This window comes from Carassius auratus, chromosome 12, assembly GCF_003368295.1.
Source record: "Carassius auratus strain Wakin chromosome 12, ASM336829v1, whole genome shotgun sequence".
In the NCBI taxonomy this organism is placed as follows: domain Eukaryota; kingdom Metazoa; phylum Chordata; class Actinopteri; order Cypriniformes; family Cyprinidae; genus Carassius; species Carassius auratus.
In genome coordinates, this window is record NC_039254.1 from 2,762,858 (window position 1) to 2,785,024 (window position 22,167).

At 35.9% G+C, this 22,167-nt stretch overlaps 4 protein-coding genes across 6 annotated transcripts; 3 read left to right on the forward strand and 1 right to left on the reverse strand.

The window, feature by feature from the left end:
- The first annotated feature begins 3,446 nt into the window (after positions 1 to 3,446).
- Positions 3,447 to 3,758, forward strand: prr15lb (proline rich 15 like b). Its single transcript, XM_026277610.1, has one exon. The coding sequence runs from the start codon at positions 3,447 to 3,449 to the stop codon at positions 3,756 to 3,758; it is 312 nt and encodes a 103-aa protein (XP_026133395.1).
- Positions 3,759 to 4,418: 660 nt separating this feature from the next.
- pnpo (pyridoxamine 5'-phosphate oxidase) lies at positions 4,419 to 7,464 on the reverse strand. The gene is made up of 7 exons (XM_026276249.1): positions 7,233 to 7,464; positions 6,540 to 6,664; positions 6,306 to 6,405; positions 6,135 to 6,188; positions 5,868 to 5,996; positions 5,261 to 5,331; positions 4,419 to 5,164 (listed from the first exon to the last, which is right to left on the reverse strand). Exons 1-7 carry the CDS (start codon positions 7,452 to 7,454, stop codon positions 4,999 to 5,001), a joined length of 867 nt encoding a protein of 288 aa, XP_026132034.1. The 5' UTR covers positions 7,455 to 7,464; the 3' UTR covers positions 4,419 to 4,998.
- Positions 7,465 to 7,633: 169 nt separating this feature from the next.
- Positions 7,634 to 9,561, forward strand: mrpl10 (mitochondrial ribosomal protein L10). Its single transcript, XM_026276250.1, has 5 exons — positions 7,634 to 7,776; positions 8,164 to 8,333; positions 8,437 to 8,601; positions 8,683 to 8,827; positions 9,228 to 9,561. The coding sequence occupies exons 1-5, from the start codon at positions 7,737 to 7,739 to the stop codon at positions 9,482 to 9,484; spliced, it is 777 nt and encodes a 258-aa protein (XP_026132035.1). The 5' UTR covers positions 7,634 to 7,736; the 3' UTR covers positions 9,485 to 9,561.
- Positions 9,562 to 10,833: 1,272 nt separating this feature from the next.
- osbpl7 (oxysterol binding protein-like 7) lies at positions 10,834 to 22,094 on the forward strand. 3 transcript variants are annotated; one of them, XM_026276251.1, is made up of 23 exons: positions 10,836 to 11,188; positions 13,161 to 13,389; positions 13,704 to 13,847; positions 13,954 to 14,007; positions 14,087 to 14,200; positions 14,947 to 15,102; positions 15,325 to 15,427; positions 15,517 to 15,635; positions 15,718 to 15,804; positions 16,120 to 16,143; positions 16,543 to 16,693; positions 16,804 to 16,934; positions 17,646 to 17,738; positions 17,966 to 18,131; positions 18,498 to 18,784; positions 19,558 to 19,695; positions 19,778 to 19,841; positions 19,946 to 20,024; positions 20,103 to 20,247; positions 20,336 to 20,486; positions 20,899 to 21,025; positions 21,184 to 21,306; positions 21,384 to 22,094. In XM_026276251.1, the coding sequence occupies exons 2-23, from the start codon at positions 13,258 to 13,260 to the stop codon at positions 21,490 to 21,492; spliced, it is 2,697 nt and encodes an 898-aa protein (XP_026132036.1). In that variant the 5' UTR covers positions 10,836 to 11,188; positions 13,161 to 13,257; the 3' UTR covers positions 21,493 to 22,094. The 3 variants fall into 3 exon arrangements, with proteins under 3 accessions (XP_026132039.1, XP_026132036.1, XP_026132038.1); XM_026276254.1 differs by lacking the exon at positions 17,646 to 17,738 and having other exon boundaries at positions 10,834 to 11,188; XM_026276253.1 differs by lacking the exon at positions 16,120 to 16,143 and having other exon boundaries at positions 10,839 to 11,188.
- The last annotated feature ends 73 nt before the right edge of the window (positions 22,095 to 22,167 follow it).

The following is a 22,167-nucleotide window of genomic DNA, read 5'->3' on the forward strand; positions in this document are numbered from 1 at the left end:
TTTACTCATGTTGCATTGGGTTGGACCTAATGTTCAGCTTGGAGTGAAACAGTGTGTTTGTGTGAGGTTAGGCTGCTGTCTGAGCAGGAGAGGGAGATAAAACGAGACTGATAAAGAGAGAGGGAGTAAGGGAGGGACCAAGAGAGAACACCTGTAGCATGAGACACTGCACTCAAAGCAGACATTCAGTAGAGAGATTAATTAAGAGAAGGGGAAGCAAAAAGGTGAGAAGGTATTAGCAGCTCTCAGCTAACTGAACTTGAGCGGTAAAGTGAAGTTACTAAGTGAACACAGGGGGCAAGGCTGTCAACGCGACAATGGTTTAACTTCTTCTGGACACCTGTTCTTCTGAACCAAGAGCACTTTTGAAAGAAGTGAACACAGCTTGTCAGGTGAGAACTGATCAATTGCTCCTTTTTGTGTTTTGAAGTGAATTTGTTAAAATAGTGTTTGTGAATGTGTATTTTCTTTTGTGTGTGTGCATATTTAAGAACATTAGAGTTCACATTCTTAATTTTTAGCCGATTTAGTTAAAAAAATAAAAAAGCATGAGGATATTTTAAACTTAAATTAAATGCATAAAACATTATCTAAAATAAGATAAAATAAAAATAAAATGAATTAGATTAAACAAAATATAAAATGAATGTAAAGTCAGCCAAAAGTATAAAATGAAATATTTCAAGAAGTCTCAGAAAATCATAAAATATAGAAACCTTATAATGTATAGAAAAACATTAAATGATGAAAACTATATAGACATTTAAAAAAAAGTCCTAATAAAAAATGACAAAAATGCACAACAAAATTACTCAAATTAAACTGAAATTTACATGAAAGCTGAATATATAATAAAATATGTGTATATATAAAAACTATAATGATGTGATACTAAAGTAGTAACACTGCTCTAATGAGCAATGAATTTAAAGTCAAATGAACAAACATGTATAGTTTTGAACGCAGATGAGAGGAATATGCACTTGTGTTCATAAATCATGAATTCTCCTAACAGAGCCCGTTATGAACAAATGCTCTATGAAGGCCTTGAGAGACTGAAGGCCACCTGGGAAGCTTGATATGCTGTGTTACAGGCCCAGAAGAGAGAGAATAACATTTAGGACACAAACGGCAGCAGTATGATGTCCAGGCCTCTGAATACGGCAGGGCCTGGCTGCCCTTGAGTTAACCTCTCCTCTCCTCAAACATTTATATCACCGGGAAGGCTTTGAACTTGGTTAGTGATTTCCTAGGTTTAGACAGGCACAGTGTACTCTCCCTGTGATCTTTTAAGTTCTTAGTGATGCTTAGTCACACAAGGAGGAAAATAAAGTAACTTATTATCTAGCTCTAAGGATACCTTCTGAGTATCAGAACGTCTTGTAGAAGGTCAGGTGACTTTCAAGAAACTGCTGCAAAAGATAAAGATATATATATATATATATATATATATATATATATATATATATATATATATATATATATATATATATATATATATATGTATGTATGTATGTATGTATGTGTATATATATATATATATATATATATATATATATATATATATATATATATATATATTTCAGAATAATAATTCAATATATGAAAATTATTTTATTGCATTTTAATATCTCAGAAATTAATATTTAATTTTTTCCCTAGCTGGTCTGTAAAGCACATCCAGTCTGGCACATTTCAGTATGAGGCTGTGACTCACAATTCAGCATAAACAAGTCATAATCAATAAACATGAACAATAAAACCATTAAATGAACCTTCATACCACCCAAGCTGAGGAAAGCACCTGACTCTCCCAGGATTAAACTTTACAGTCTTTTTCAGAGTGCAATTAAGGTGAAAGAGTAGTAGCTGCTTCAAAAAGCGACTGAATCCTGTCATTATGTAATTGCAGAAGATCAGTGACAAATCCAGTGGAGACTGGAGAGTCTCTGTTTCCCCATAAAATGGCCATATTCTCTTGTGTTAGAAATGCCTTCTTATCTTCTAAACACTGCAACATTACATGAAAACGTTTGATGTGTTGCATTAAGGCTGTTGTTTTTGTCTCAGAACATTTCTGGCAGTGGTTTCAATGTCCTCCAAATATGATAATCTCCATGCAAGTGACCTCCTATTGTGAAAAAAAAAAAAAAAAAAAACTAAATAAATAATAAAAATGAGTAAGAATGTTGTTTTTCCTTTGTAAAAACATCTTTTGCAAAGTTTTAAAAACTGGCTTTTAATACTGATATTTTACTGATGACAAAAATATTTCAAATTTTAAATATATATATTTTTTTCTACCCAGATAATGCCAGGTGTTTGCATTTTACACAATAAATATTGTTCCAAAGTAGTATTGCAGAGACAAAACTTACAACTCACAATAAGCAATATAGAAAGATACAAAGTACAAACGATTATTTTAAACAATTATTTTAAAATAAAATAAAAATATTTACACTTACATAGCATATATTAAATATTCAGATAGACAGACAGACAGACAGACAGACAGACAGACAGACAGACAGACAGACAGACAGACAGATAGATAGATAGATAGCTAAAACTCATCTAATATTTTTGGCCTGATCTCTAGATCTAAATCCAGTTTCTTTATTGTGCCAAAAATGAATTGCACCCAGAAATCAGAAAAGGAGCTTGTCACGTTTTAGTGAAATTCGCCATAAAAAGTATATTCACATGGAGATCCTTCTTGTTTCACAAACCCTACCAGAAAGTTTAAAGTATATTGGGTGGCACCGGCCAAGTGAAGGGTGGGTTTACTAGAACTTTCTAAAGATCACTTCAGGTCTGATACTTAAAATCTTATCGCACACCATGCTATAAAACCTGCTGCATATGCTGGATGACCCATCACATGTTCACTGATAAATTCCATTTAGAGATGACTATGACAAGGTACCAGATGACACATTATCATTACTAGGTGTGTGAGTCTTCAGTGTTTACACTGGTTGCTATCACATGGGCAAATCATTGTACAGCCTTTGTGATGTGTACAATAGCTATACACTCTGGCCAATATTACATAACAAACGATACTCTATCAGAGTAGGTCGAAATACTAAGTTATCCATCAAGAAGATGTTCAAGTGTCTTGGTTCACACAATGTTATTTCGGTGCATATCAGATCTCAAGTGAGTGACAGGGGATCCAGTGGTGCTGTTCATTAATTAAACAGCTGAGCAGGAGTCAGGTGTTCTCTTGTTATTCTAATGAGGAGAGACACAGAGAACTAGTGTTGCTGCTTACAATGTGCTTAAGTATGCAAATGAGCCTTTATAAGCAGCTTGCAGATGCACTGTTAAATTAGGAGTTGGAATCTGTATTTTGAAACATTGCTAAGTGTCTTTCATCTCCCTAACAAATCTGCATTCGTGTTGCAGGTCTACTTTGCTATCTTCCCTTCGCAGCTGTCATGGCCGACCCTGCCTGGTGGAAGATCACCTTCCTGAAGAAAAAGAAGTCAGAGCCAAAGGTCCTGTATGAAATACCACCCGACTTCAGCACCAACAATGCGAATAAAGACCTGGGCAACGACAACGCAGACAGCAATTTAGACGCCAGACTGGAAAAAATAGTGGATAAATCTGCCACCAAGGGCCGTCATGTAAAAGTCTCCCATTCTGGTCGGTTTAAAGAGAAGAAGAAGATTCGCGCGACTCTGGCAGAAAATCCAAGCCTTTTCCCCGAACCTGCTCGGACTGACAAAAACCATGTGGAAAAATAACTTCCAGACGAAGCACATCGTTTGCAGCCTAAATACAAACTAATTTTGACTCATTATTATTTGAAAGTCTTCATGTTGATTGAGTTACTATTGACGCAGCGAAGATACTGGAACAGAAAATTATTTTTTACCAGCCATACTTTAATTGAAAAGCAACCCCAAGATGATTATTAAGGAGTTAGTGTTTCCTGTAAATCATAAACACAATATTGTCATGCTCATAAAATGCGTTATCATCACTGTGGGAAAACCCTGACAAGGAAGGCACAGAAATCTTATCCACTTTCATTTATAAATCACACAAATCCGTTTAGCACTCGATCACGTGTTTTTTTTATTTTGTTTTTTTGTTGTTGTGGACGCTCAGTTGTGCATATTTCTGATTTGATAATTTATCATAAAAGGGTTTCAATTAGGGTAAGGAGAGTTAAAAGGCACTGCACGTTAGGGGTTCTCCACAACTCCACAACTACAAGTTAAATTTGTCTAGTTTAATATGTACTTGTCTTTTGTTTACTGCAGTCCCTATTGTTAAAATATTCAAAATAAAGATTTTTTTTTTTAATCGCCTTGCTGATAACGTGTTAAATTGTGGAGAAGTACAAAAAGAGTTTTGAACACCACTGCCATCTGCTGGCAAAAAAACACAATGAGCACTGCTGCAAAAAATTCAACGGGTTTATTACTTCACATTTACAGGAAAAATTCACCATCCCTTACAATATTACAGCCAAATTCAGACAGTTATTTTAGGTCAACATTACATCCGGCACATTTACAACACACATTCTAAACAGATTTCACATTTGTCATGTAGAATATGTGTTGTTTATCATGAACACATTTAAAGATGTGCAAAACATCAAACAGAGCAACATGTTGGGTGTTTTTAGTTGTGACAGAAGTCCAAAGTCTAATTAATAAACATCAGACTTTGCACTTACAAGTAATAGATTAAGAATGTGTTAAAGTCAGTCTTGAAGATTTAAAAATGCTGCAACAATGCACCATTTTGTAATGCAATATGATTTATATTCATAAAATCATGTATACAGTTATCAACATATAAATCTCCCTCCTGGTTTTGGTTAAGACGATACGAATGCAGGACGAATATGGAGAGATAAGTCTTCATTAGTCAGTTGATGCCCTGGTGGCACTATCAGCGACAGTAGCTGTCAAGTAATGATGATGTATTGATGTCACAGACGATGATGTGGATTTCACAGCATGTCCTCTATTAGGGGGATAAGCGTTGGTATATCCAGCCTCCCTCAGCTTGATGCTGCATATCCCCCAGCTCAGTCTCTCCCTCTTTTGGCCGCAAAAAGACTATTCGGTCATGTAATCTATTGGTCTGACCCTGCCAGAACTCAATCAGGTGGGGTTTCACAATGTATCCACCCCTGCAAAAATATATTTATCCATAAAAATAAATGAAACTAAAATATAACTGTCTTCATACAAAGGGGTTTGATATTAATAAAACAAAAATTACTCACCAGTAATCTGGCATCGGTACAGTAGTGTTCGTATACTTTTCCTCAAGCTCTGCATTCTTGTCTGTCAGGTACTTTAAGGGACACGCACAACAACTTATTAATAAATCAGGTGTTGCACCAAACCAGGAAAATAATTAACATTAATTGTGTATAATTATCATTATGAGTGTTTAGCTGAAAGCTGAAGTTGATTTGTGGCTGTGTTAATTGCATTATTTTATATATATATATATATATATATATATATATATATATATATATATATATATATATATATATATATATATATATATATAATTTTTATTTGCAGTTTGAATTAGCTTTTATTTTTTAAATTTTAAATTTTTATTTAAATTTTATTTTTGTTATGTGCTTTTGTCAATTGTATTAGTTTTTTTTTTTGGATGTAACTTATTTTTATTATTTATTTACAGTTAGTAATTTTAGTACTTAAACATATTTCAGTTAGTTTTCAAGTCAACTTAATTAGTTCAATTAGTTTATGGTTTTTATTTAATATTTATATATTACTTTATTTCAGCTTTATTTCAATTAGCAAAAATGTTTTTTTTTTTTTTTAATAGTTTTAATTAAGGATAAGACTCACTTGTCGGCTTGGTATTAATGTGCTCTGCCTGCTAACAACAGCACCGATCTGACTGCTCTTGGGCCTTGAGTGGAAATAATCACATGAAATCTCATATGGGATTCTCTCTACAGTGCCTTCGATGCGAATCTGTTAGGATACAACAACAAAATACAATGGGGTCAAAAACTACATTCAATTAAATGCAATTTAAGATGAAATATGTAAAAGATTATCCAAAGAATTAGCTGAAGTTGAGCTCCCCCCTCCCCCCCAAAAAACCCTTACCTGTCTGTTTAATGGCTCCCAGTAAAACACAAGACAGGCATGGGGATTGCTCTCCTATTTGATTGCAAAATAAATAAATTCATTTTAATAATACAAGATGTGAAAAAGATGAGAAGATAAACACGCAAGGACATTTTCTAAACAAAATCTGGTTTTAATTTAAAGACTCACCAGCTCTGTACCTTTCCGACTCTCATAGTTGGTAAAGAAGCGAAATCCCTCCTCGCTGTAGCCTTTTAGAAGAACCATGCGTGCAGAGGGCCGACCATCCCTTTTGATAACATGAGAAAGGGATATTTTGGCCAAATTTAGAAAGCAAATTAAGTACGTATATGCAATATATTTAAATTGCTCTGTTTATTCATCAAGCAGCCTATTGATGAACCACACAACATCCATTCTTACTTGGTGGCTGTTGCAAGACACATTGCATTGGCTTCTCCCACCTCAGGGCATTTAGTGGCTTGATCAAACCAGGTGCCGAATTGCTTAATTGGATCTAAAGAAGCAAGCTGATCCTCCTCAAAACACTGTAGGATGAAAATGATAAATAAGAAAATGAATACATTTAAGCATTACTTATCTTTCTGTGACATACTGTATATGGCAAAGTAGGTTTAAATACCCCATAGCTGAACTATTACAGTGTCTTTTACTGTGCTGTTACTGTGTTTAGCCAGTAGGATCGTTAACAAGTATGCTATTACGGTAACACCAACCCATGCATCAATGATATGGAAAGCATGGTTGATGGTCAAAGGCTGTCTCATAATTGTGTTGACTCCTTTTACATCATCTTAATAAGTAAGTGATTGATGTGAGTCAAGGTCAACCGAAAATGCATGGATTTTTGAAAAGGCATTTGGCAAGCATGCAATTTAGCTGCAGATAATACAAAAAATGACCAACAATGTAAAAGCACACTGACCAGGTTTTATACAATAACACAGAAAATGCCAGCTCTGCATATCTAGCTTTTTGATGTAAAAATCATGAAATGATACTCTGTATAATATGTCCTTTGAATAGGGTCTCAGGTAATGGTCATACATATACCTGAAATAAAAACACTCACAACCTAAAATATACGTATCCCACCTCCTGATCGCTCTTATAGCTCTTTCTCATGTTGCTCAGATCCATGTCGGTGCCGCTGTCAGTAAAATTCCTGCAGAAAAACGAGGTAAATAACGAAGTACGGCGGACTTTCAGGGTAACACTGGGTTCAATAAACTTCACAATATCGCCGACGATCCTGGACGTGCAGAAGCGCAATAGACGTGTCATGCCTGCAACTCCAAAGTGCGTCATCACGTTCATGCTCTTACATAAAATGTTATGAAAAGCAGTCGGTTTTGTAACTAACCACTTATTTTTGGAATTAATTTAGGAATGAATAAAATATGGAAAAAAATAAGTTAATCAACCAATCATTAATTTGATATTCTAAATTAATATAGATTTTAATTACCTTAAATAAAAATATAATTGTGTGGTATAGATAGTAAAAAAATCTATCTATATCAATTTTTTTAACGGAACCATAAAGACTTTTATTTTGTAAGTACGATTCAACAAAACCCACGTCAAATCCGGATCAAGATGGCAGCGACCTTGTGTAGCAGGCTTTTCCCGAAATCGGGTAAGAGTATGGTTTGATATCATTGCAATATTATACGTAAATAACATATATAAAATGACAATACCTGTCATTTACAACCATGTAAATTGCTATTTGTGGTACTGTACAGCATAACCATCATCTATCAGAGAATAAACAATTCATATGTGAGGTACTTAATGTTATTTGCTACATCTCTTCATGTTTAGCATTTGTTATGTATGCATTTGGGATTTTCGGCAAGCCCTTGTATTTGTTTTCATGATTAAAACACCAGATGTGATGGTTTCATTGATATTAGTGAATCATTTGTGGCATCCTTAACATTCATAGTGTTATTTAAATAGTAATGTGTATATTCTAGCATTAATGTTATTCTTATTAATATTTATATATTATAACCTACAGGATGGCTGCCATTAAGCCAGAGTGTTCGTCATGGCTCCAAAGCTGTTACTCGTCACAGAAAGCCAGTACACTTTCTGAAGCAGAAGCTGATGGCTGTCACAGAGTACATTCCCCCCACACCTGCAGCTCCTCCTGCTGCTTTGGCTCCACGAGTCAGAAAGACTGAAGAGGTCAATCATTGCCATAGCCTACATACTAAACATTATCTTACAATGCTTCAAGTGCATCATTTTAAGTGTTTAAGTGATATATCTATACTCTCTTTCCTTTTAGGAAAGTGCTCTGGCAGTTTTGTTGAGGAAAGACCTAGAAAACTTGTTTAAGGAATGTAAGATGATTGCTGTGGTCCAAAACAATGCAATCAATGCAGAGGACCTCATGGTGCTGAAACACAAACTGAACAGACACAATATCAGTGTCAAGTTCTTCCCAAACCAGGTAATGCCAGACTATAGTGATGCTTACCGCTTTTGAGATGTGCGCTACTGCTTTGTGACAATTTTTTGTGTTTCTTTTCAGGTGACAAGGTCCTTTCTCAGCAACAGCATTTACAGTAACCTGTTGCCTCTATTTGTTGGCCAGACTGTGATATTTGTTAGTAAAGAGCCAAAAGTTAAAGAGATGCTCCAAGCGTTAAAACACAGTCCTCAGATGGTGCTGTTAGGTGAGTGTTTCTTAAGCATGAACTTGCATTCTTAAAGGAATGGTTCACTCAAAATGGATCCTCTGCAGTAAAGGAGTTTCGTCAGAATGAGAATTCAAACAGCTGATAAAAAAAAAGTAATCCACATGACCTCTAGGCAATAAATGTTTTGTGAATAAAAAGTAGCATGCTTTTTTTTTTTTTTTTAACTTCAAATCATTGCTTCGTGCTAAAATAGTCCTCTATTCCACATAATACTGCATTCTCAAGTGAAAAGTGAAAAAGGTGTCTCATCTAAACCGGCAGAAAAATAAGCACTGATCAAGCATTTTTGTTTCATTTCTGAGTAAACTATTCCTTTAAAAATCTTCTAAAAATTGTTGGTATTGTCTCACAGGCTTTCTGAACCATTTCCTTTCAGGCGCTTGTATAGAGAACACATTGCTTTCATATCAAGGCATTCTCAGTTACTCCAGACTCCCGTCTATGACCACTATCCAGGGTGAGATAGTTGGTGGTCTAACCATGATGACTTCACGGACTGTCTCAATGCTGCGTCACCATCCAGCTCACCTTTCCGCCCTCCTTCAGCAGTACGTCAAACAGCAAGGCTCTGGGGACTCCACAAATGCTGTTACAGATAAAGATACTTCAACAATACAGGAAGCAGCAGCTTGAATTGTATAAAATAAATGAACAGCTGTGTATGGTTGACATAAAATACACACAATAAAATTGAGTTATTTAAAGTTTCTTATTTGGTCTTGTATATGCTATAGTTGGAGGTGAATTTTTTGTTTGTGACTGTTCATAATGTGAAGACGGGCTATATTTGATAAAGACAACATCTCAGCTGTGTTCTCTAGCAGTGATTTTGTATGTTGGTTTAAAATGACTAATTAAAAACATTAAATGAGAATAATACTAGCAATAATTCTGTAATTTTTTCAAAGTAAAATTTCAATGACATTTTGTAATCTTATACAATTTAAGAATAACAATATTCGCTATGTATATTTGTTAATAATTGTTTTACTGTTAAATGTTTCTGAAGAGCCACTAATAGGCTATTTAATGGCAGGTTCCTTTGTGACAACATACCCCATAAAGCTTGGCACCAAATGTCAATGTGCCTATTTTTTTTTTTTTTTGTCTCTTTTTCTTTTTTTGCAAGGGATCTCCAATCCTGCAGACTTCAATTCCAATCCTGCTCCAGTACACCTGTAATTTTCAGGTAACCCTGAACACCTTGGCTTGCTTGTTTGTGTGTGTTTGGTTAGGACTGGAGTTGAACTCTGTGGGACAGTAGCTCTCCTGGAGCAGGGTAGAGGCCCGGTAAGTATGATTTCACCAAGTACAACATGTTCCTGGATCAACCACCTTGTTGATCCTGGAACAACATTCCAACCAACCAATCAGAATTGAGATATACATTTTCAGAAAATATCCGTTTTAGGCTTACGATTAGGGTTAGGTGTTTTATACCCTTGTTAATCAGCTATCATTTCCCACTGATTCTAGGAATAAATTATGGGTAGGGTTAGGGATTGGGTTAAGTCTATATTTTTGGACCATAATGTTGATCCAGGAACATGTCTTCCCTGGCAAAATCATGGCGACCTATGCCCCTTTGTATATTTAAACAATTTAAAGTGTATTTGAACTGATTTGTAAGTTAAAAAGCCAAGAGAAACGTGTTTGTACTGCCAAAATAAACACTAGCTAGTGGTCACGGATCCTGATTAGTGCTAATCTCTGGATTACTTTATGTTAATCTAGGTCATTTAGTCCTTTATGGTTATAACTCTGGGTTCAGTGTAGAAGTGCTTCTGTTCTTCATATTTTGAGTTTATTTTAAGCCAGTTTTACAATTACAAAGATCATGTGAATTTGTAAAACCTCTCTATTAATTAAATGTAGGTGCTCTGTGTGTGGTAATATATGAACCAATAGAGGGTTACCCAGTTGAATATGACTACATTTGGAGGTTATCTCATCTCACTTAACAGGTAATGGCAGAGCATTTCAATAGTTTCAGATGTAATGCATCTGAATGGCTGGCTGTCAGTGAAATGCCTGTAATTCCAACAGTTTTTAAGAGACTAATGCGGATAATGAGTTGGACGTGAGCCTCAGATGGATTTGGAGGATGTTTAGTCACCAGTGGAGGATAGTTTGTGAGCTGTCCGCCATACATCGGTCTGGTATGCTCATGAAAAATCTTCATTCATGCATTTTTAGTAGAAAGTGGTTGAACTGGTTTCCTGTTCTGAGAGTAGAGTGACGCAAAGTTATACAAATGGGGGAACGTCAAACTCAGGTGCTTGTAAGGAATCACTCAGAGATACACCACACGCTGCTGGCCAAGAGCAGGCACCTCAGGTAAGAGCTTGAGTTACAATACTTAAAGAAACTTTGTGGTTTTAAATGCTGGTAGCAGTAGAAGTATATGTTTGAAGTGGATTTGTATATTTACTGTTTGGAAACGGATGTGTATGGAAAGCAGCATGTATTAAGTGCATGGTGAACCTAACTGGAGAAGTAACAAAAACACAAGCCTGAATTGCCTGTAACTATATATATATATATATATATATATATATATATATATATATATATATATATATATATCAGTTGTTCAAACACGATAGTTTTAAAGCACATCCAAGAGTTACATTTCTTAGATGGACATTAATTAATTTTATTGGCATCGGCATCTTGTGATCATGGGGTGATAGGTACAGTAGGAACTGTACAATATAGTTTTCTATTCTGTAGAGTTCATCTTAACTTTCAATTATAAAGAGCAAGTCTTCAGCTAAACTAGGCTATTTAGTTTCTCAGTAATACACAGATGGACATTTATATATGAATGAGATGTAATTGGAAGAGTGCATATTTTGTCACATGCATTTTATTGTTCCCCATTTGAGTCTGTAAATTGATATTGTTTAATAAAAATAAAGTTTCTCAACAAGCTTGATGATGCTTCACATACTAGACAATGAGGAATGGCTACTTTGTCTGACCAAACCTGTTTAATTATACATTTTTAAAATCATAATTGACAGTGAAATCTAGAGTCAAGTAAAATGAATAAGCCATACTGTTAATTACTAGATGATATTTCTATGCTATTTTGTGTATGTCACACTGTGTTTTCCTGATGCTGTACATCATATTTACTGTGACCTGTCAGCATGCTCACGGTGAAAAGCTATTCAAGCTAAGGGCTGCTATAAAGGGTTCTTCAAAGCCAATTATCAATGACGCTAAGCCTCTCCCGGGACTGTTACCTTTGTGAGGTTACGAACCATAAGCATGTGTTACTGTACATATTATGCCTTCCATAAAAAAGGATATCTAAAACAATTTAAAACTTACATGATGAATGATGATTTTTGGTAATGATTGAAAAAATGGCAATTGCTTTTACCACAGATATTTACTGCCAATTATGTAATCAAATAGTTCATTACTTTACTGCAATTTCAGCTGTTTGCAAAAAATATAATTTGCCCTCATTCCAGTTTAATGAGCATGTATGAGCTTGTCAGTGTTGTCAAGACGATACGAGATTCCAGAAAACATGTTTGGTTTCTGTCACACCCTTCTGATGACATTCCATTCGGATTATATCCAGGAATATTTATTTTTCAATAATCTGTCGGTATGTAATTAAGAATAAACAGCAATACAGGTGTTTCGTTGGTCTAAATGATTAGACTGTTATGTAATTATGAGTGTATTATTTTGATTTCTTTAATTTGCATCACTGTGATCTTGTTGTGTTTCATATTAAGCCATTTAAAGTTTTTATGAGACCAATGAACCAATGTGATCTAGTAAAGGGCAGAAGTTAAAAAGTCATGCTTAGGAAGTGTTGGCTAAGGCAGATCCCTGCTGTTAGATAACTAAATTAGAGGTGTTCTCTGGACACTGTTTTGCTTCTGTTTTTGTTTGCTGTCACTGTACCTGTTAGCCCACTGCACTGGCTATTATGGCATTTAATTGTACAAAACGTCCATAAAAGTAGCCCGGAAACAAAGGCAAACCTATATTTTCATGTACTGTTTGAATAAAAAAAATAAGTGCAGTATCACAAAGACGTTATTTTCAAAATTAAGTAATTGTCTTTTATAGTTCCACTGTACTAAAAATCTAAACGGTATAAAAAAAATTATAGTGTTTTCATGGTATTTTTTCGACAATATGACTAAATGTTTTCCTAACCCTTCTGCATAATATGGTATACAATTGACTTTCTTAGCAACCCTAACACATGCTTGTCTGACTAACCAATAAATGATTTGTCTTTCTAATAATCCAATAATGCAAACTCCTTGCTTTGCAGACATATTGTGCTTTAGTGTACAATGATAAGGAGTCTCTAGCAGAGTGTATTTTCACACCAATCTCGACTAATAAGTGCACAAGAGGACATTTTCAAAATGGACTCCCATGGGTCTTCACTGGACCACGTCCAGTCCCAGCTGGGTGGTGTGGAGAAGGTGTCTAGCAGCTGGCAGAAGCCCACTCATTCCAGGAGCAGCAGCACAGCATCCTCACGTCACTCACGGCTGGTTTGTACCATATGCTAGACATAAACACACTCAAACTCTGGTTTCTTCAACTGGTTTTTGGACACACCTAAATATTTTCCTTACAAGTACATATGTGAAAAGCTAGCAGTAATAGTTCTGCCCTTTTGCGTTTTTGAAACCAGTTGCTCAACACCTAACAAGTGTCCAATCAGATGGCGTGAAAGCCAAACCAACAAGTTTATGTGTCTTGACAAGTTCAACAGTTATGTTTCGTTCAGGGATTACATGTTTTAAATAAGAGACGCCCTGTTGTACATCAACTGTGATTGCATTTTTCCCTCTGTTCCAAATAGAACATTAAAGATTGGGAAGTAATGAATGACTTTCCTGTGGATGTGACCTTCCCTGGAGAAAACATGCAGGATGCGAACACTCCAGGAGTCTGTGACGGCTATTTGATGAAGAGGAGAAAGTGGCCTCTTAACGGGTGGCATAAGGTATGAGAAAAAAATGTGTTTCATGTAATCTTTTTCTTAATAGTTGTAGAGATAGTTGTAGAACAGTGTAAAATGGAATGAACTTTAAAGTTATACTTTCTTACAGAGATACTTTGTCTTGGATAAAGGGATCCTGCGATATTCAAAAAACCATCATGATGTGAGTATGCTAATGTTCTTTTTCCTTACCAGAAACGGCAGATGTTGGATCTAGCCTTTTTTTTTTTTTTTTTTTACAGTTTTCCAAAGGGAAAATGCACGGTTCACTAGATGTCAGTCTTGCAGTTATGTCAGTGAACAAAAAAGCAAGGCGCATAGATCTGGATGCTGGAGACATTCTGTATCACATGAAAGTAAGTTATTGCAAATTTCTTGCCTTAATTGAATGAAATGTATACATTTTTGTTTTAAAGCTAATATGATCTTTGGTTTTATGGAAGCTTGTTTTTGCCATGGGATAAAAACAAAATTAAATGGTACATGTGACTTTCACAGTTCAGATTTTTTCCTCAATTACAATGTGAGTTCATATCTCACAATTAAGACTTTTTACAGATTGCAAAATGTAAACACAATATAAAATAATAAAGTTAGAATTCTGAGATGTAAACTTTGAATTCTGAGGGATAATTTCAGAACTGTAAGATACAATCTTAGAATTAGAGTTAAACTCAGAATTGCAAGAATAAAAGTCAGTTTATATTTTGCAATCCTGATTTTAACCTCTCATAATTGCAAGTAAAAAAATCCAACTTTTGAGAAGTTGCAATGAATTATTATTATTTTTAATTCTTTGACTAAAATGGGCTTCCATAAGATGAATTCTTAAGCACTAGTCCAGGATCATCCAAACTGGGGTTCACAAAACCCTTAAGGTTTTTAAAGGAAATGCAGTGGGTTCAAGAGTTTATGAAGAGCTAAATCCATCATTTGAAAATAAAAACAATCAAAATAAAACATTCTAAAAAGGATTAAGTTTTTCATTTGTTTACCTGCATGTCATGTGACTACCTTTCCTTCATCCAACAAATTATGCTATTATTTAATCAAGTTAACAAATAAATTCACTGTCAAAAAAGTAATTTACTTTTCTAACTAGGCCAAGACTCCAGATTTATATTACTTATGGGTCACCAAGCTGAGTGCCCACAGGATGTATAAGAAAAACGAGGCTGCACACGTTCACAATGGCTTCCTCCAGGCCCTGTCCCAGAGCAGTCATTTATCTCACAAAAACAGTCCCATGCAGGACATGGTGAGTAAAGTGGTTTCTACATTGACTTCCTGCTGCCCTCTAAATCACCAGGGATTAGGAGAATGTGTCCTCACAGTTTAAGTACAAGATGAATTAGTGATTAGATCTCAGTGTCCCAGATGGTGGTTTTATCTGTAAATGTACACTAATAGATGCGTCGGTGATGTAATTGTTTATTTGTCTGAGGGAAGTTACAAATGAATGTCTTATGAACAATTCTAGGGCACGTCTTATGTGGGTGAACCTCTGCCATGTGTCAATCGTGCCGTTAATGGGAAAGTGTCAGCTTGGCTACAGACCCAAGAACCTGACATCTGTGCACAAGGTACAGCTCTGCTTTTAAAGACTAGTGAAACTGTAATAAACGGATGCATGAGCACAGAATAAGATGCACCGCTGTGGGTTGTTTTCCAGAGCTTACCCGTTGTCAAATGGAGATGAATGAGCTGCAACGGCTGGTCCAAAAGTTGCACTCTCTTGAGTCTGGCCAAACGGTCGATAACGGAGATCTCCAGAGAATGATCAGCATGCAAGTTAGTAAAAGCAGCAGGGTGAAGACAGGCCTTTACTAAAATAACTTGCAAGTAACTGTTTCCACATGTGTTTGACCCATAGAATCTCCTTCTCGACAAGCACAAAAAGAAGAGTGGAAAGATTTGGGGTCATTCACGCACTCTGTCTCGAGTTGAGGCTCTTGGAACGGTGAGGATGCTCAGTTTACATGTTCTTCTACTTGATATTAGGATATCTGAGATAAAGCCTTGGAAGCAATTTGAATCTTTGCCTATAGGGATCACCCTGCCATTGGGATTATTTCATGTTTTCCACAAAGGTTTGGAAACCATAATGCAATTTATTCCATATTCTTGTGCAGTGTCATCCCAAAGATCTCTGTGTATTTTTTATTTCATTTTATTTTTGCATACCGCAGTCAGGCATTTGTGTTGTGCTACTCTATAGTGAGCATTAGAGCTACAAAACCGCCATTAATTTAGTCAACTCCTTTTTTACTTGAAGCCATTTCGCGGGATTACTAAATCGGTAAGTCAGCACAAGAAACACTGATTGTAAATTCCTTGTAACTTTCGACACATACCAAGTAGCAAAAAGCTTTACACCAAATGGTGGTTCTATTGCCTTTCTCATATTGTATATTTCCACAAAATTGTTTATTTTTCTAAGTCTCTTACTTATTGTTAAATATCATTGCAATTAAAAATAATAATAAAAAAATCAAGATTTTTTGATAAATAGAAAGTTCAAAAGAACAGCATTTATTTGAAATTTTTATTATTTGTCTCTCTCTCACTTTTGATCAATCGAATACATCCTTTCTACATAAAATTAATTCACTGAATGGTAGTCTAAATTGTATTTTAGTACATGTACTATAGCTTCTGAATGTTACCTATTTTTTTTCTACCCACTTTTTTAATGTAGCTATCATCAAGCCACCTGTCCAGTTCTGCCCACCTGGGAACCTCTGTCCCTTCAATCCCTGATTATGTCTCCACCCAGGCAACCCCACCAGCCTCCACCTCAGCAGAAAGCAAGAAACTCCACCAAGACATCTGCTCCATGTCCTTGAAAGGTATGGAAGGATAACACCTTCATGTTTTTACAGTTGAAATTAAACCCAGTTTATGCTTATTGCTGTATTAGTTATATAAGGTCAGAACTGTGTCTTTTTTTTCTTTATAGTCCATGCCTCTTTGCGTACTGCACATGAGGCACTTGCTCAGGAGCGCCAAAGGCTGCAGGAGACCTGGTCCAGCAGGGAGCTTCACCAGACCACCTCTGCCCAGATCAACAACCTCTGCAGCCTGGCTGAGGTGACACGGACTTATATTATTTATTGAAAAGCACAAAGTGCTGCAGTATTGCCTTGAAATTTTCTCAAGAGAATAGATTTACTATAGCTTATCTTGTTATTAAAGATGCTTTAAGCTTATAGAGCTTAAAAACAAACTCCCCTGCTAGTAAATGCTTTAATAAAGTGGTTCTTAATCAGGGGCCTCAACAGATTTCTAAAAAAGTTCAAGATGATTTGAAATGATTTAAAACAAGCATTAAAATATGCTAAATAAATAACTGATTTGCTGATTATTTCATAGTTATTAAGGAGTAGTTCATCCAAAAATAAATATTCTGTGATCTTTTACTCACCCTTAAGTTTTTCCAAACCTGTTTGGGTTTCTTTTTGAGAAGGTATTTTGAAGAATGCTGGTGATCAAACAGTCACTGGTCCCCATTAACAAGTACTTTTTCCATATCATGGAAATCAATGGGGACCAAAAGCTGTTTGGTTACCCATATCTTTCAAAATATCTTCTTTTATGTTTGTCAGAAAAAAGAAACTTGCACAGATTTGGAACAGTTTGTGGCTGATTTTCACAAGTTATGGGGTCTTTGAATGTCGTTGTGGACAATGAGGGGCCTTTAAATCCAAATGGTTGAGAACCACTGGTTTAATAGTTTATTTTCAGTGCATTACATGTTATGTTTTACTGCATAGATGTGTGTGTGTGTATGTGTATCTTCAGTTAGATGTTAAGTCCCGTCACACCAAAATCCACAAACTGTCAGTGTCCTCCGACTCCTCAGAAGAGTCCTTCCGTACTGTGCTACAAAGGAAGGTGTGTCTCTTTCTGCCCAGAACCTACTCATCCTGTTCCAATTTTCAACTCTTTCTTTCTCTCCTCCACCCTCTGCTTTCTTAATTCTGTATATAGGTTGATGGGTTTCACCTACTTCATATGCCGCCAGGCTCTTTCGTCATCTCATATTTTTATTGTCATAGCAGTATGGTAGAATAAAGCTTACAGTTTCTGACTACCTACATGTCTGTCTCTGTTTCACTCAGTCTGGCTCAGGCCGTAGTTTGTCTTTCCGTGCACCCTCGGTGGCTGACTCAGCGGCAGAGTATTTTGACGCATGTGATGAGCTTATGTGTGCCAGCTCTTCTGAGATGTCCGACGAGTCCGGTTTGAGTGATGGATCCAGTAATTCAGAGCCTGATGAGGCTCGTGGTTAGTAAAATTATAAATTCTTTGTAGGCACATATAGTATGTGTGTGGTGTTTAGGTGTCCATATTTATTACCACTCTAAAGTTTGTGCTCAGTTCATTTATTATTTTTAAAGGATCATGTGACACTGAATACTGGAGTAATGGCTGCTGAAAATTAATTTTTTTAGCATGCCAGGAATAAATTACAAATGTAAAAATTATTATTTCACAGTATTTGTCTGTGGTTTATTCTTGATCAAACTATTGCAGCTTAAGAGACAAAAAACTGTATCAACCCCAATTTCTTTTTTAATTGTAATTTAGTTCTGTTCATGTAAATCTATTACATTGTGTTACAACATTATCTTTTTCTCATGAACTCAACAGCAATGGCTTCACGCAAGTACAGGGCCAGCCTTTCAAAGGCAGCGCCAAAATTGAACAGCGTAAAGAACACCGGACGTCGTACCACTCTGCCTGCAGTCTGCCCTGACAACAGCCACGTCGGATTGATGACTATCCTCTACAACAACATAGGGAAGGATCTTTCCCGTGTCTCCATGCCAGCAGCTCTGAATGAGCCAGTGTGCCTGCTGCAGAGACTCTGTGAGGAGCTGGAATACTCTGACCTACTAGACACTGCCAATCATACCGATGACCCCTACCAGAGGATGGTAATAATTACAGAAACTTCAGCAAAACTGTATATGTCCGAATGATCACAAAAGGAATGATTAATTTAGAAGTGTATAAATGATATAGTTAACTATTAATTTATCTGTATACTATAAAGTTTTTTTTTTTTAAAGAAGGCTGCTTTTAATTGATCCAACCAAAAACAATAATATTGTGAAATATTATTGCAATTTAAAATGTTTTTTTTTTCTATATGAATCTATTTTCCATTGTAATTTAATCCCGTGATGGAAAAGCTTTTTTTTTCAGCAGCCATTAATCCAGTCTTCAGTGTCACATGATCCTTCAGAAATCAATCTAATAAGCTGATTTGGTGCTGATTTAAGTAAAAAAAAACACACACACACACACACACACGCACGCACACACACACACACACAATTGTTTTTGTGAAAAGTGGGGACATCCCATAGGCGTAATAGTTTTTATACTGTACAAACTGTATATTCTATGGCCCTACACCAACCCTACACCTAACCCTAACCCTCACAGGAAACTTTGTGCATTTTTACTTTCTCAAAAAACTCTTTCTGTATGGTTTATAAGCGTTTTGAAAAATGGGGACATGGGTTATGTCCTCATAAGTCACCCTCTCCTTGTAATACCTGTGTCATACCCATGTGATTATACAGAGTTGGGTCCTGATATGTCACAAAAACAGCCCCCCCCCACACACACATAACACACCAAATTTTTGAACAGTAGTGAACTTCTTTATATTTAGAAAATTCTGTTTTTGTCCTTTATAAAGGTTTATATTGCTGCTTTTGCCATATCTGGCTATGCCACAGCTCAGTATCGCAACCGTTACAAACCTTTTAATCCAGTTCTGGGAGAGACATTTGAGTGTCTCAGAGAAGACCGAGGCTTCCGCTACATCAGTGAACAGGTAATTAATAATCACATTTAATTATATATCAGATAAATTGCGATAAAGCAGTTGTTTATTCTGTGGTTTTATTTGCCCTCAGGTTTCCCATCATCCTCCAATATCTGCGTGTCATGCAGAGTCAAACAATTTCAACTTCTGGCAGGGTATGTTTTAAGGCCTATGTGATGATGTCTTAATGTACTGTCTGTTTGAATTTGAATCTCATTCTTTCCTTTTTTTTTTTTTGTATTCTACATGCTGAGAGCAGACCAGAGATGGAAGAACAAGTTTTGGGGCAAATCTTTGGAGATTATGCCAACAGGGATGGTGAATGTGACTCTAAAAAAGCAAGTATCTGCTTCGGTGTCGGTGGAGTGGAATCTTAATTCTGAAGAATTCTGATGTTTGATTTTCTTTAATTGTAGATACGGAGACCACTACGAATGGAACAAAGTGGTGACGTGCATCCACAATGTCCTCACTCAGCAGCGATACCTTGAGCACTATGGCGAAGTCATTATTCGCAACCTGAAAAGTTCGGTCTGCACCTGTAAGATCACATTTGTCAAGGTGTGTTTGATTTTGATAGCAAATTTTGTTCATTTGAGTATATATAGATGAAGTCTTTGTACAAATGCTGAATTTTTTCCCCTCTCAGTCACGTTACTGGGGTTCAGATGGTTCCAAAAACGAAGTGCAGGGTCAAGTTCTAGACCAGACTGGTAATGTCATTCATCGTTTTGGTGGATTTTGGCATGAAGGCATCTTCTGTGACACCCTTCCAAATCCACAGTGTATCTGGAAGCCAAGTGAGTAGTCATCTTTCATTCGTTTTATTGAATACTGATTTATTTATATTTAAGTCAATGATCAGCCCTCAGGAACTCCCTCAGCTGTTTTATTAGAAACAGTCACACAGTAGCATTTACTAGTTTTCTGTAAATGAATGCCAAGTTAAAAAACACAAAGTATAGTTATAAATGAACATTAAATTTGTTAAACCGAAAACATATAAAAAAATAGATTTACAATGTTAATATCTGGAAAAATGTCATCACTGTGAAATAGGTTCATTGTTCACAAGAAGACCAGGAATGTATTGAGTCAATGCTGAATGGGATCATTTTTTATTTTGTCACTGGTGTGTCTGACAAAACAAATAAATGAAAGATGTATCTTTGTATTGGCAGATGTTGTCAGAATATCTGTGCTTCCTTACAGACCCACAGCCCAAGAACTACTTGATTTACTATGGCTTCTCTAGCTTTGCAATGGAGATGAATGAGCTGACCCCTGACCTTAAGCCCCTGCTGCCCCCTACAGATACACGCTTGCGCCCTGACCAAAAGTGAGACCTTCTTAATAGACAATGATACATAGACAGATGTTTGAGCCAGAAGGATCTAAGAGTATTAGATAAATGGATTCTCTCCATGTCCATGAAAGGCCATGAAATGCTTTTTTTAGATTGTCTGTTTAAAGTTTGCTCTGTGTTGGTGTTGTTAGGCTTCTTGAGGAGGGGAAAATAGAGGAGACCGATAAAAAGAAGGATGAAGTGGAGGAAAAGCAAAGAGAAAGGAGGAAAATTCTAGCCAAGAAAGGAGAGGAGCATATCCCTCGCTTCTTCAGGTGAGTTGACATCAACCCTACAAGTGATTTCTTCATATGAATTAGAGTTGGAATGTTAAAATATTCCCATCTTAAAGGAAAACTTTGGATGATGCTGGAAGGGAAGTTTGGATTTACAACGGAACATATTGGAAGATCAGGGATAATCCTGGTTTTGCCAATATTAAAAACCTGGAATTATGGTGAAGAAGGCAGATTGCTGCAACACTGTGGACACTGAATGCCTGTGATAAATTCAGTTTGCATACAGTTTTTGAACGACTTGGAGCTTTTGGGAGCAACGATGAATTGCCAAAGGTTTTCGTACTAAACCAAATCCACTGAGCAAGGATGATGCTTTTACCAAACAGCAAGAGGACGGATACATTTTGAGCATTTCTGTTTAATTTATGGTTAACGACACCAAAACTTGGTGGACAGTTTGACCTTGTCTTCCACTTTGGAAAAAATACAAGCCAAAAGGTAAACAAGAATGTATGCAAGTTCTGGAGATGTTTAGTTTTAACAATTACACACACGCACATTTCTATGGACAATTTTTGAGTTACTTTCACTTTATGTAAGTACTTACGTGACCGGTGGAAATTATTATTTGATCATGTGTAATATTCAGAGGAATATTAACTAACTTTTTCTTCCATAAACTCATCAGTTTCCCATGTCTCAACCTGAGCAGGATTGAGCATTAACTGTAATTTGGGCCCTTGTTGACTTGTGCTGAAGGTGGTTTCTGAAACTTGGCCACATCACTTTTATATTGCACTTTTTTTTTTTTTTTTTTTATGAACTAAATGTCATATTTTGATTTTAGGCAATGGTATTGTATTTATTGCGATTTAAGTATGAATTAATCTCACAGTT